The sequence below is a fragment of the Benincasa hispida genome, chromosome 6, assembly GCF_009727055.1.
Source record: "Benincasa hispida cultivar B227 chromosome 6, ASM972705v1, whole genome shotgun sequence".
Taxonomy (NCBI): Eukaryota; Viridiplantae; Streptophyta; class Magnoliopsida; order Cucurbitales; family Cucurbitaceae; genus Benincasa; species Benincasa hispida.
In genome coordinates this window covers 10,617,362-10,630,180 of record NC_052354.1, presented here as the reverse complement: position 1 = coordinate 10,630,180, position 12,819 = coordinate 10,617,362, and the positions used below count along the sequence as shown (strand labels likewise).

General features: G+C 33.1%; 1 protein-coding gene across 1 annotated transcript; it reads right to left on the bottom strand.

The window, feature by feature from the left end:
• Positions 1–2,045: 2,045 nt before the first annotated feature.
• On the bottom strand, positions 2,046–9,416 carry LOC120080026 (ABC transporter B family member 15-like). Its single transcript, XM_039034559.1, is given in 8 exon segments — positions 2,046–3,649; positions 3,736–4,632; positions 5,414–5,954; positions 7,491–7,948; positions 8,597–8,689; positions 8,691–8,776; positions 8,874–8,928; positions 9,043–9,416. Coding segments are annotated over 8 exon segments (3,750 nt in total). The 5' UTR covers positions 9,295–9,416; the 3' UTR covers positions 2,046–2,281.
• Positions 9,417–12,819: the final 3,403 nt, after the last annotated feature.

The following is a 12,819-nucleotide window of genomic DNA, read 5'->3' as shown; positions in this document are numbered from 1 at the left end:
CCGTCGAGCTCCATTTCTGACAAATCGAACCCTTGGTCGGTCCCGTCATTGCCCATTTTCTCATCGCTGAGTTGCCTAGAAGTTTTAGGAAAAGAGCCATTCTCCAAGATCGTAGAACTGAATCATAGTGGCGACGGAAAGCCGAACCCATCGATCCCATAGCACTTTTCGAGTAGTGCCATCCACGAAGAGTATTTTTTTTAAATGACTCTCTCTTGATGTTGCCAATACAAGTGTCGAAAGTTCCATTAACTCCCGACATTGCCAATACAAGCGTCGAGAGTTGCAATAACTCTCGACGCTTCATATACTGCATCAAGAGTTCTAATAACTCCCGACGTAGTATATGTAGCGTCGGAAGTTATTATAACTCCTGACGATATATGTTTCCACATCGGGAGTTCCTCTTCCGACCAAACTCCCGGTGACTAGTTTGTCGTCGGGAATGGATCTTCCGACGCATTTTTTACTAATTTTCGACGATTTCTAGCGTTAGAAAAGGGGTATTTTCTTGTAGTGGTAATTGGGTGAGGTGGTTGTTGACTCATCGTTTAATTGTGTAAATTGATTGAGATGGTCTTTAATTATATCCTTTCTCGAACTAGAGTGTTGCTCTGCTTGAACTCCAAGTTCGTTACATAGATCACGAAAACAAGTTTTATGTAATGGCTTTGTAAAAATGTTAGCTAACTGTTTGTGAGATGGAAGGTTGCGAGCAATAAATGTCACTAACCACCTTTTCTCGAACAAGATGATAGTCAAGCGAACATGAAACACTAGATTAATGGACGTATAAAGAGCATTGAGATTGTCACAAAAGAGTTGTGGTCTATGGTGGAGAGGTAAACCAAGGTCTCAAAATAAGGAGATTCTTGTGAATTCAACAATTACATGCTCCTGGCACGATACTCAGGCTCTGCACTCAATCTTATAATAGTTATTTGTTTCTTTGAGGACCACGAAATGCAGTTGGAGCCAAAGTAGACATAAAACCTAGTGGTGTTGCACCTTGTTATAGTATATCCTGCCCAATCTAGATCATAAAAGACATAAAGATTAGAATTACTATTTCTCAAAATGGGGAAACCATAGTTCATGATTCCTTGTATGTATCTAAGGATTTGTTTAACAACTCATAGGTCTTTCTCAATAAGAATTTGGAGATGTTGACAAACGTGATTCATAGCATGTAAGAGGTACGGACGTGTAACTATCAAATATTGCATTGAGCCAACTAAGCTATGGTAGGTTTGAGCATCACTGGGATTACCATCTAAAAGTTGAGTAAAAGTAGTAACAACACAATTGGAGTAGAGGCCCCTAACATGTGACTCTTACCAAGTATTTCTTTGGCATATTTGTTTTGGCATAGAAATAGACCTTGGTGAGTTCTAACTTCTCTTCTACTTTAAGGAAGTAAGGGAGGGGACCAATGTCTTTTAAAGCAAATTCATTACCAACAGTAGTGATTATTTTTTTTGGATTTCAACAGGTTCATTGGCAATGATAATAATCTCATCAACATAGATGAGCATAACAATGGTGCCATTGTCATGTTTGAGGATGAAAAGATAATGATTAGAGTGTTCATAATAGAATCCAAGTGTCATGAGATAGTTGGAGAGACATTCAAACTAAGCTCGAGGAGCTCGTTTGAGGCTATAGAGTGATTTGTTTAGTTTACAAGCATGATGAGGAAGAGATGGATTTTGGAATTCAAGGATTGTGCCATAAACACTCATTCCTTGAGGATGTTATAAAGGAATGCATTTTTAACATCTAATTGATGTAATGGTCATCCTAATATGGTAGCAAGAAAAATAGTTACCAAACAAATTGAATGACCCCAATCACTCTCTAAACAACCTTATTAACGATAGGGGGGGCAAAATATCTGAAAAGATGGAGTATTTCTAGATAAAAAAAAACACCTCAAACGAAAAGTTAAAGGCACAATAGCAATAGTCTAGACATTAGTCTAAAATAAAGCTTAGAGAAAAGAAAAAATGTGCAATAAAAGTAAAATATGTGTGTAGACCAAAGAGTAAAAATAAGATAACTCCTAAAATATCATTTAAAGAGCTTATAATATAAAACTTATAAAATGGAAAGAAGAAAACCAAAAAAAAACTTCACATGATTTACATATTGAAGTCCTCCCCTCTCTCCATTATTTTCCACCAACCCCCAACTAGATCATAAGATTAAAAATAACAATGTGGTTAGACTAGACCTACTAATCATCTTCTCCAATCCCTAGCTTGGCTGAAAGAGAGAGATTCTAATGGGACCTCCTCTGCAAATTTACCAAAGCATAATAAGCTCCACTTGGTCCTTTTTCCAGCAACGACGAATGAGTCCCTGTTTCCACCACCGTCCCTTTATCCAAAACCGCAATCATATCGCAATTCTGTATTGTACTCAGCCTGTGTGCCACCACCACGCTCGTCCTTCCCACCATTACCCTCTCCAAAGCCTCCTGAACCACCTTTTCCGACTGCCCATCAAGCGCACTTGTCGCTTCATCTAGTAACAGTACGCCTGGATTCTTCAATATCGCTCTAGCTATGGCGATCCTCTGTTTTTGGCCTCCTGACAATTGCAATCCCCTGTCTCCACACCATGTCTCGTACCCATCTTTCAATCCCGAGATGAAATCGTGTGCATTTGATGCTTTTGTCGCTTCTATTATCTCCGATTCGTCTACTGCTCTCGAAATTCCGTATATGATGTTTTCCCTTATTGTTCCTGCGAATAGCGTCGGTTCTTGGCTAACCAATGCGATATGTTTTCTCAGCGTTCGGAGATGATACGATTTGATGTCGCGACCGTCGAGATTGATTGTTCCTTTAATCGGGTCGTAGAATCGTTCGATTAAGCCGATTATGGTGGATTTTCCTGACCCACTTTGTCCAACCAACGCGGTGGATTTTCCAGCCTCAATGTTAATTGAAAAGCCACGAAATATCATCGCTTCCGGTCGAGATGGGTAAGTGAAATCCACATTGTTGATTTCGATTTGGCCGATTAATTTATTGGGTTTGTACCCTTCTGGATCGTCTGGTTCGATCTTAGTGAATCGATCCAAGACATCGAAAACTGACCCAACTGCCTCTGACCCTTTAGCGAGATCTGTCGTCATGCTACCGGCATCGGCGATTACACGGCCGGTGCTAACCAAAATCATGAAGGTCTCGAACAGAGCTTTAGCCGTGGTTTGTCCTTGTGCTACTAATTTTCCGCCGTACCAGAAATCCAACGCCCATGAACAGGTGGTGAGGCTTTGGGAGCAGCCGAGTCCAATCCCAGCATACCATGATTGCTTGATGCTTTCTCGTTTTGGGCCTTCTTGGGCTTTCTCTAGCATTTTGAGAATGCGTTCTTGTGAAGAGAATGCTGTGATTGTTCGAAGGTTAGAGACAGCCTCTGCTGCAAGCTTGCTGCTCTGTTCTTGTGCTTTAATGGCTTTGTTCGACATTTTTTTCAAGAGCACTCGTCTTGTGTAGAAGCAGCATATGACTAAAGGTTGAACAGCGATCATTACAAGTGCTAGCTTCCATGAAATCACAAGTCCCATTGTGAATGCTATAGTTACAGCTGAAATCGTTTGCACAATTAAAGCCATTCTATCCCCCACCAAGGATCGCACCTGCCCAAAACAAAGTAAAGCTCTGTTTAATTAAAAAGTATAATCCAATTGAATAATATTTGATAAATAAATAAATTTCTGCTTACCACATTGGCATCTTTAGATAGTCTCGAGCAAATCGCACCGCTAGAATGTTCATCTTGATCGAACCAGCCAATTTCAAATGTAAGGATCTTGGAAAGCATCATTTCTCGAACCCTTTTGGTAAGATATTCTCCCATGTACGCGAAGTTATAATGTTGGAGTATGTTGACAAGAAAAGAAAACATAGCCAACCCAACAAAGCAAAGCGCATAAGTCCTCGTTTTGGCTTTAATCTCCTCATGACTATGTAAGAAATACACAGAAATCATCGATCCCATTGCATATGCATACAAAGGCTGAACAGCGCCAAATAAAATTGCCCCACTGCAGCCCATTAAACCCTGTCTCCATTCCGGCAGATTCAGAGCCAATAGCCTTCGAAACGATGGAATTGGGAGTTCTTGTTCTTTTTCGATGTTGGATGATGATGGGGCTGTTTCGTGAACTACGTCGGAGGCTCCGGAGTTGGCGGAGCTGGAGCGGCTGAGATGGGGGAGGCGGCGGCTGCCGGTGGTGGTGGTGGTGGTTTTTTCGATGTGGGATATGGAGGATGAAGGAGGTTCAGGTGGGGATTTGTGTTGGAGGTGGACGAGGGAAGTGTAAAGGCCAGCTTGGTTCCGGATCAGATCATTGTGAGAACCGATTTCCATGACTTGGCCGTTTTGGAGGACGGCAATTAGGTCGGCATTGCGGACGGTGGAGAGACGGTGGGCGATGATGATGGTGGTGCGACCGACGGCGGCTTTGTCGAGGGCTTCTTGGACGATACGCTCGGATTCCGAGTCTAAGGCACTGGTGGCTTCGTCTAGGAGAAGGATTCGTGGTCGCTTGATTATGGCTCGTGCTATGGCAATTCTTTGCTTTTGTCCTCCCGACATTTGAACTCCTCTTTCCCCTACCTATCAAATACAACCATTTTGATATCGATATTAAATATAAATTCACATCTCAATATCGATATTTTAATTCTTGAAAATAACTCCAACAATAATTTTATTTGATAAATTTTATTGCACAAAAGGAATACCCAAACTTTTGTTAAAGAAAAACCAATAGAGAGTAAAAAGAAAAATAATAATAAGAAAAAACAATTCAATTTTTGGTAGAGAATTCTCGTTATTATTATATATAAAAAAAAATTGAAAAAAATGAGAAGAACGTAGCTTGGAAAGTAATGGTATTTCTATCAAAAATGTGAAATGCCTTTAAATTTTTAGTAAAGTGAACATTGTTGTTAATTTATGAGTGAATGTCTTTTTAAAAAAGACGATTCATTCAAAATATACTTTTTAAAAGATCATTTACTCAAACCTTAGCACTATGTTAAATATAATTCTTCCTCAGATAAAGTTAATAAAATATTTTGTCCCGAAATTTTAACCATTTTTTTATTTGATATCCTCATGTTTAAAAGGCTTCCATAGTTTTTATACAGTTTTTATAAGAAATCTAACTATAACTCCCACTAACTTTTAGTTTATATAATTTTAGTTGATTTAAACTTAATTCTTTTCTTTGGTCTCCTAGATTTTCAAAACTATTTCTTTTAGGCCTTAAAATCTTGGTTCTTTATAATATTTTAATTGGTTCCTAATTCAAAATGTGTTTAGAAATGATGTAGGATCCAAATTAAAATGTAAGCAGAATAATTTAGTAAAGAAAAAAAGTGAATTGAATTACCTGAGTATCATATCCTTGAGGAAACTGAGAAATAAAACAATGAGCATTAGAAGCTTTAGCAGCTTCAACAACTTCATCAATGGTGGCATCTTCTTTCCCGAACAGAATATTCTCTTTAATCGAAGTAGCAAAAAGCGCCGGCTCTTGACTCACAAGCCCCATTTGCGATCTCAGCCATTTCAATTGCAATTTCTCAATTCCCACTCCATCCACCGCAATGCTCCCTCCAATTGGGTCATAAAATCTCTGCAACAAAGAGATGACGGTCGACTTACCGGACCCGCTGCCCCCGACGAGGGCGACGGTGCGGCCTGCGGGAATTGTGAGGGTCAGATCGTTGAGGACCATGGTGTCGGGCCGGGAAGGGTAGGCGAATTGAACGTTGGTGAACTGAACCTCCCCGGAGACATTTTGAAGGATTTGGCCTTCCATGTCGGCCGAGTCGATTTTGGGAACCCGGTTTATTACTTCCATGATTCGCTCACCGGCCGCACATGCTTCCGAAAAGTACTTTATGTTTGATAAACCCGAACCGATTGATCTGTCATTTCATTTCTAATTATTATTTTTTCCATTCAAATTATGTATATGTGTACTCAACTAATAAATTAGCCTCCTTATCTTCAAAATAATTATAATAAAACAAAGATAGGGCTGCTAAAAATAAAAATAATAAAAATCATTTAAGTAAATATTTGATTTATTGAGAAGTCTATTTCTTTACAAATTTTTATAATGGTTTTTATCTTCCTTCACTAAAAGAGTCGGAGTCTAAAAAAAAAAAAAAATCTTAAGAACTACTTTTTGTTTTAATTTTCAAAAATTAAAGATCAATTTCTTAAGATATTGGTAAAAAATAACTGAATAAAAAATTTAAAGGTAGAAGGGGTGTTTTTGGTGGCTTAGTTTTCAAAAATTAAAAACCAAAACAACAAGGTCTTGATTTTTAGTTTTGGTTTTTAAAAATTAAACCTAAAAATACTACTTTCATCTATTTATTTATATGTTTATAGTATACATTTTAAGGATGTATTCAAAATCAAAGCCAAATTTGGGAAACTAAAAAATTTAAGCCTCGATTGGTAACTTTTTTATTTTTTATTTTTTCAGTTAAAAACTAAGCATATAAACGTTCATTCCACTTCTCAGGTTTCTTGATTTGTCATCTATTTTTTATTAATATTTTTAAAAAAATTGGCCAAATTTTGAAAACAAAAAAAATAGTATTTAAAAAACTTGTTTTCTTTTTGGAATTAGAAAAATGCAAAGTATTATAAAAAATTGAGATGAAATGTATTTAATTTCTAAAAAACAAGAAAGGATTATCATACGAAGTCTAAAAATTAGTTTATTTTTTTTTTAAAAAAAATAATTTTAAAAATTGGCTAAAAATTAAAATGTTTATATATGAATAAATTATATGAAACGAGTACACTTTTCAAAAATACCTAATTACCGAACTAGAGATTATAAATTTGAGTTTTTGTTTTAAGCAATTAAGTTAGATTTAATTTTCCAAACTTATTTATTAACTAGTCAACATAATTTCGTGCATGTTGCCAATACAGGTAAAGCAATGAATGTGAAATTAAATGTTTTCTTTTTTAAAAAAAAAGAATCTCTTGCATGTTGACTGCTTGATATTAATTTTTTTTCCATAAATAAGAGAGAGAAATATAGATGCAGAGTTTCTTCTTTACTTTTAATTTTTCAAAAACAAATAATTAGATGTTAACTTTTTAATGAACCTGTTATAACTAATTAGGAAATTGGGATTATTCTTCAAAGAGGGTGTTTCCAAGGGAAAACAAAAACATCTAGAAATGGTATTTTTTTTTTTTAATTTTAAGAAATATTAATATTAATCTTCTTTTTTATAAATAGTTGCTACTTGTGAGTGAGAAATCCCATTTTTGGATAAAAAAAATTTGGGTGCAGTCGTCTATTGTGTGCAGCTACTGTTGCAACCAATCAATTGGTGTATGGTACCTAAGCATTGCCCTTATTGGATTAATCAAAAATAGTTTTTGTTTTAATTTCAACAAATTGATGATGAAAAAAATAAATAAATACTTACAATCCACCGACGGCAATGGAAGCTCCGACGGCAAAAACGGTGCCACCTTGAGCGCCATGGTACATAACCATTCGACTACCATACCAAGACATGAACGACCAAATTGCAAACGAAACTCCATTGCTTCCGATGGCCAATCCTTTAGAAAATCCTTGTTTGATCCCTAACTTTACCGATCCTTCTAACGCCGATGAATATTCCGTTATGGTCTTGTCTTCTCCGGCGAAAGCGTACACGGTTCGGATCGATGAAATTGCCTGCTCTGCCACTGATCCGGCCTTCTGGTACCCCTCCATGCTTTCTCTAGCTAACCCCATTAATGTTTTGCCGTAAAGAAGGCCTGGGATCACTAGCAATACTACGAAAGGGAATCCGACCACCGCCAGCCGCCAGAATAGTATCACCGCCGCGAGATAGCTTCCGACGAATATCGCCGCGTTCATCAGGAAGTTTGGGATCTGGCTAGGTTTTTAACACCCATGTCAAACAATATGTGTAACAAAATTCAAAATTTTCAAAAATTACTTTATTATTCTTTATTTTTTTTTTATTATTGTAAAAGATTTGAAAGAGTGTAGTGGTAGCTTCGAACTAAATTTTAGACGCCCACACTCTAACATTTCAGGTTTCAATTTTTGTCAAAAATATTGATGAACTTATTTCGGAGATATTTGGGTTAACTAGTCGGAAAATGAGAAGTTATGAATTCTATTAATCCAAACATTTCATAGGTTCCACTACTAAAAACATTGTTATTAATCGTGGGTCACAAAAATTTACGATCTTTAAACTTTACTATTATTTGAAATTCACAAAATTATTTAAAACCATATTTCTCGTATATTTTAAAAATTAGCTTGTTTTATCATATAAAAAACTAAATCGTTTTGAAAATTTGTGAGTGGACGGATGAAACTTCAAATTTTGAAGTTCATACGATGTTGATATTGACATTTAAAATAAAATATTTTATAAAATTTTTCGAGTAGTGGCTTTTCAAATTCAAACATAAAACATTTTTAGTTCTGGAAAAAAATATAATATTTTTTTAAAAAATTCATGCCATAAAAAAGAAGAATAATAAAAGGAAAAAAAAAAAAGTGAACCTTCTCACTCAAGACGTCTTGAATGACTAAGCTGTCATTGGAAACGGAGGTGATAACTTCGGACGTGCTAGTCACGTGCAGATCAAAATAGCCCAACATCTTGCCGGAGAACTGCCTTTAAATATCTTGCTCTCATTCTCGCCGCCTGTCTCTCTCCGGTTCTCGTCCAACAATATCCTTCTGCAACCCAAAAAAAAAAAAAAAAAAAAATTTTGAATTTCTATATAAATAAATTTAAATAGTTTTTTTTACAAAAAAGTAAAAAGGAAAAACCCACCAACAAAACAAGCCACAAATCCCCCACAAGCTACATACAACAGAGCCACTGCATTCTGTCCCCCGCAAAAAAAAAAATCAAATCAATCCAAAAAAATTCCCATCATACAGTAGTGGAGCGAAAATAAGAAAAAAATAAAAAGAGTAATAGTTAGATGCAACCTAAATACCTTGTCGATGTTGGCTACAAAAGAATCAGTTATGGAAATGGAAGACGTTTGGCCGATGTTGTTCATGAGACGGCTAGAAACGATCAAGACCAGAGGGGTTGTGAGGCCATCTCCGATAGCTCCGATGAAACCCAACGTCATCAGAAACTTGTCCACGGCGTCGGCGTGCATGAAAATCGACGCCATCCCTCGACTCTTCTTCTTATTATTATTCTTATTTCTCTCTGAATCTCCTCCATTTTCTTTCCCCATTTTTCGAATCCGACTACGGAATGATGGGAGAAGGAACGGTGGCTTTTTCTTTCAGGCACGGCGGCGCGTTGGCCTGAAAATGAAATTTCACTTTGTTTTAATTGTTGTTATGAACACACTTGTGGAAGAACCCAGCAAGGTTCTATATATATATATATAGGTGACTTCGACCTGTGTTTGTCACTTTGTGATTTTTTTTTTTTTTTTCTTCACAAATCACTTTGTGAAAGTTTTCTTTTTCTTTTTTATGCTTTAAATTGTTTTCTTTTTTAACTCAAATAATAATATTATAGAAATAATAATAAATAACTTTCTTTTGAAGTTAGAAACACAATTGGTACTTTCTTGCTTTGTGCATGTTTAAAAATGGTTGTTAAATGGTTAAAATTATTCTTTTTTTATCTATAGAAAGTTTTTGAAATATTTTATATCATCAAAATTAGTTTTTTTAATGTTTACAAGTATATGTTTTAAAGTACTTTTTAAAATTAAAAAATAATTTTAACAATTCTTTAACTATTTTCAAATATTTCTTTAGTTGGATATAATGTATAATTTAGTGTAAAAAATTTTCATAGACAAAAAAAAGGTCAAACTATTTATAAAAATAACAAAATTTATAGATACTAGTAGACCTCTACTAGCGTCATCACTTAGTATCGATAATAGACTTTATTAATTTATATCATTGATAAACATTAGTAGATTTCTATCAACCTATATAAAAATGATTAAATTTTACTATTTTGGGTAAATAATTTCTTTTATTTTTCTATTTTTGAAAATTTCTCATTTAATATTTATAATTATATTTTATAACAATTAATCTTTAGGAAGAAAAATCATCCCATCTAAAATAAATTTTAACAACATTCTTCATGAAAGAGATTATATAATTATTGTCAATTTAAAAAGTATAATTTTTTTTATATATTAAAATTGATGGACTAAATTGTTATTTTTATAAAGTGGATTAGCAAAGGTTTCTATAACTTTCTTTTTATTGTGTCAAATGTGTTTTTTTTTTTTTTTTTTTTTTGGGCATGTAGCAAGATTGTAATTTAAGGAATGTAATAGGTGCTTTTGTTTAGATTTGACTTTAAATGTTTTATTTTATTCCCAACTTTTTTTTAATAAAAAATTGTATAAATTTGTTTTATTAATTAGATAGATTAAATGTTTGCACTAATTTTTTTGAAACTTTCTCTCTCTCTGTTTTTTTTTTTTTTTTTTTCCATATGTGATTTATAACCTATCGCATTCAAGTATTTATTATATTAAAAATCCATAGATCAAAATACAAGGCTTAAGACCGAACGTGACAAAATCAAATAAGAATAAGAGTTTATGTACGATTTAATGTAATTTTGGTACTTTAATGTATATATATTGTGTGCTTTCCAAAAAAAAATTATATATATTATGTGTAAATTATTTGAAAATAAGTTGCATGTAAATTTTTATATTTTGCTATATTTATAAATAAGTTGTCTCATTTTTTTTTTAATTTGAAAACAATCCATAAATTATCCTTTTTTTTCTATATTTTCATTTATAATAAAAAAAAAAATAGACAAAATTTTAGTCTGCATAAATTGAAGCTCCACGCAATTAATAACGTGTCATTATTTAATTCCACCGAATTACTTATCAATTCAATTAAAATAAATATAATAGTTCATATGTATTAATAAAATGAAAACAAATTAACAAGGAAATGACAAATAGACAAAATTAATAAGTAGCCTTAGGTTAAAAGATAGTAAAATAAGTTCACATTAATTTATCAATATCTAAGTTAATAACATATCTCAATTTCTTAAAGTCTCTATTTTCCTGTAGTTGTTTTTAAAAATAAAGGAAAGAGATCTAAATCTATGGTCTATAAAGAAATATTAGTGTAGCTTTTGAATTATGTTCACATTGTCATCTTACATTTATTAGTTACTGCAAATATGACTCATTAACAAATATTAATTATAATTTATTTTATAGAATTAATCTTTTTTAAAAGAGAAATTAAAAAAAAAAAGGTACTTTTGTAAAATGTAAAAAAGAACCCAGAAAGTTTAACTTTTTATGTCTTTAAAAAATTACATTTTGGAGCGGTTGAAAAAAGTTACTTTCAAAGGAAAAACATATTTGAATATAATTGTTTGTTGAAAAATAATTATTTTTCTCTATATTTCTTTTTAAGAATGTATTTAAGTCTTCGAACAATATTGAAGTTGTTCTTTCCATAAAAACATGAATTTGTAAATTATGATTTTAATTACAATAGAAAAATATAATTAAAATTGTTTTTGGACACAGCTTAACAACTAAGCCAGAAATCCCTTTTCTTTTTCCTTTTAATTTTTAGAAAGCTCGGAAAAAGTTGGACAGATTTGGCATTATTATTATTATGGGAAGGATTTGGTATTATGATGAACATAACTTGGTTACAACTATGTTTATATATGTACTAAAGTATATTGTTTTAGCTAGTACTAAAACCGTTCATCCAAGTATTGTTTAGTGGATCATCGGGATGGCAATGGGCGGGTGGGTTGGAGATGCACTCGGATCCCCATCTTCGTAGGGATTTTTAATCTCTATTACTGTCCCATTCTCTGTTTTGAAGAGTCGAAAATTTCCATTTGGAGATGTACCTGCAGAGAAAAATTCCTACTTTTATTCCATTAAAAATTTAACTTTAGAATGGTAGCTAAGCTGTTATTCTGTTTTAAGTAGTTTATATATATATATATATATATAGTATTTTTCTTACATTTCATATATATAAATAAACAATAAAAAAATTGGAATAGGGACGAGATTGGGGATAGGGTGGGGACTCCCTCTCGATTCCCGCTCCATCCTCGATCAAGGATACGATTTAAATCCTTAGTTTGAACCCATATCAAGTCAATCTGGGAATTCTTCACTCCCATCAGATCGAGACCAACGGAGAATTTTATCATTACTAGTGGATAAGATCTCGATTATCGTCTTAAATGGTGATGGTTCGATTTTCTATTACCTGTACTTGTTGAACTAAAAAATAGTATGAAAATTTTATCCAACAATAATTGAACTAATTTGTGTAAATTACCTAAATTAAATACCGGGTTTTTAAAGATATTTTTTTGTTTTTCAAATTTATTTATATATTAAAATATAAGGAAAAAAGAAAAAGAAAAATGTTCATGAAAAAAATTTACAAATAAACTTTATTTTAAGATTTTTTTTTTTTTTTAAAAAAAAAACTCTTTCTTTTAAAACGCCTTGCTATCTCAAACTACTCAAGCAAACATAACTCAACTGATAAATAAAATATTTTAATGATTATGAGGTATATGGTTCTAACTTCTCCGCTCTTATCGTTAAAATATCAACAAATAAAGACAAGCAAAAAAATTGTTAATTACATCTCCGAAAAGGAAGCAAAGTCTATTATTACAAAGAAGAATTCATATTACAGATCAAAGACATGTCTTGATCGTTCGAAGCGCCAAATATATCAGATTAAAAGAAAGAAATGTA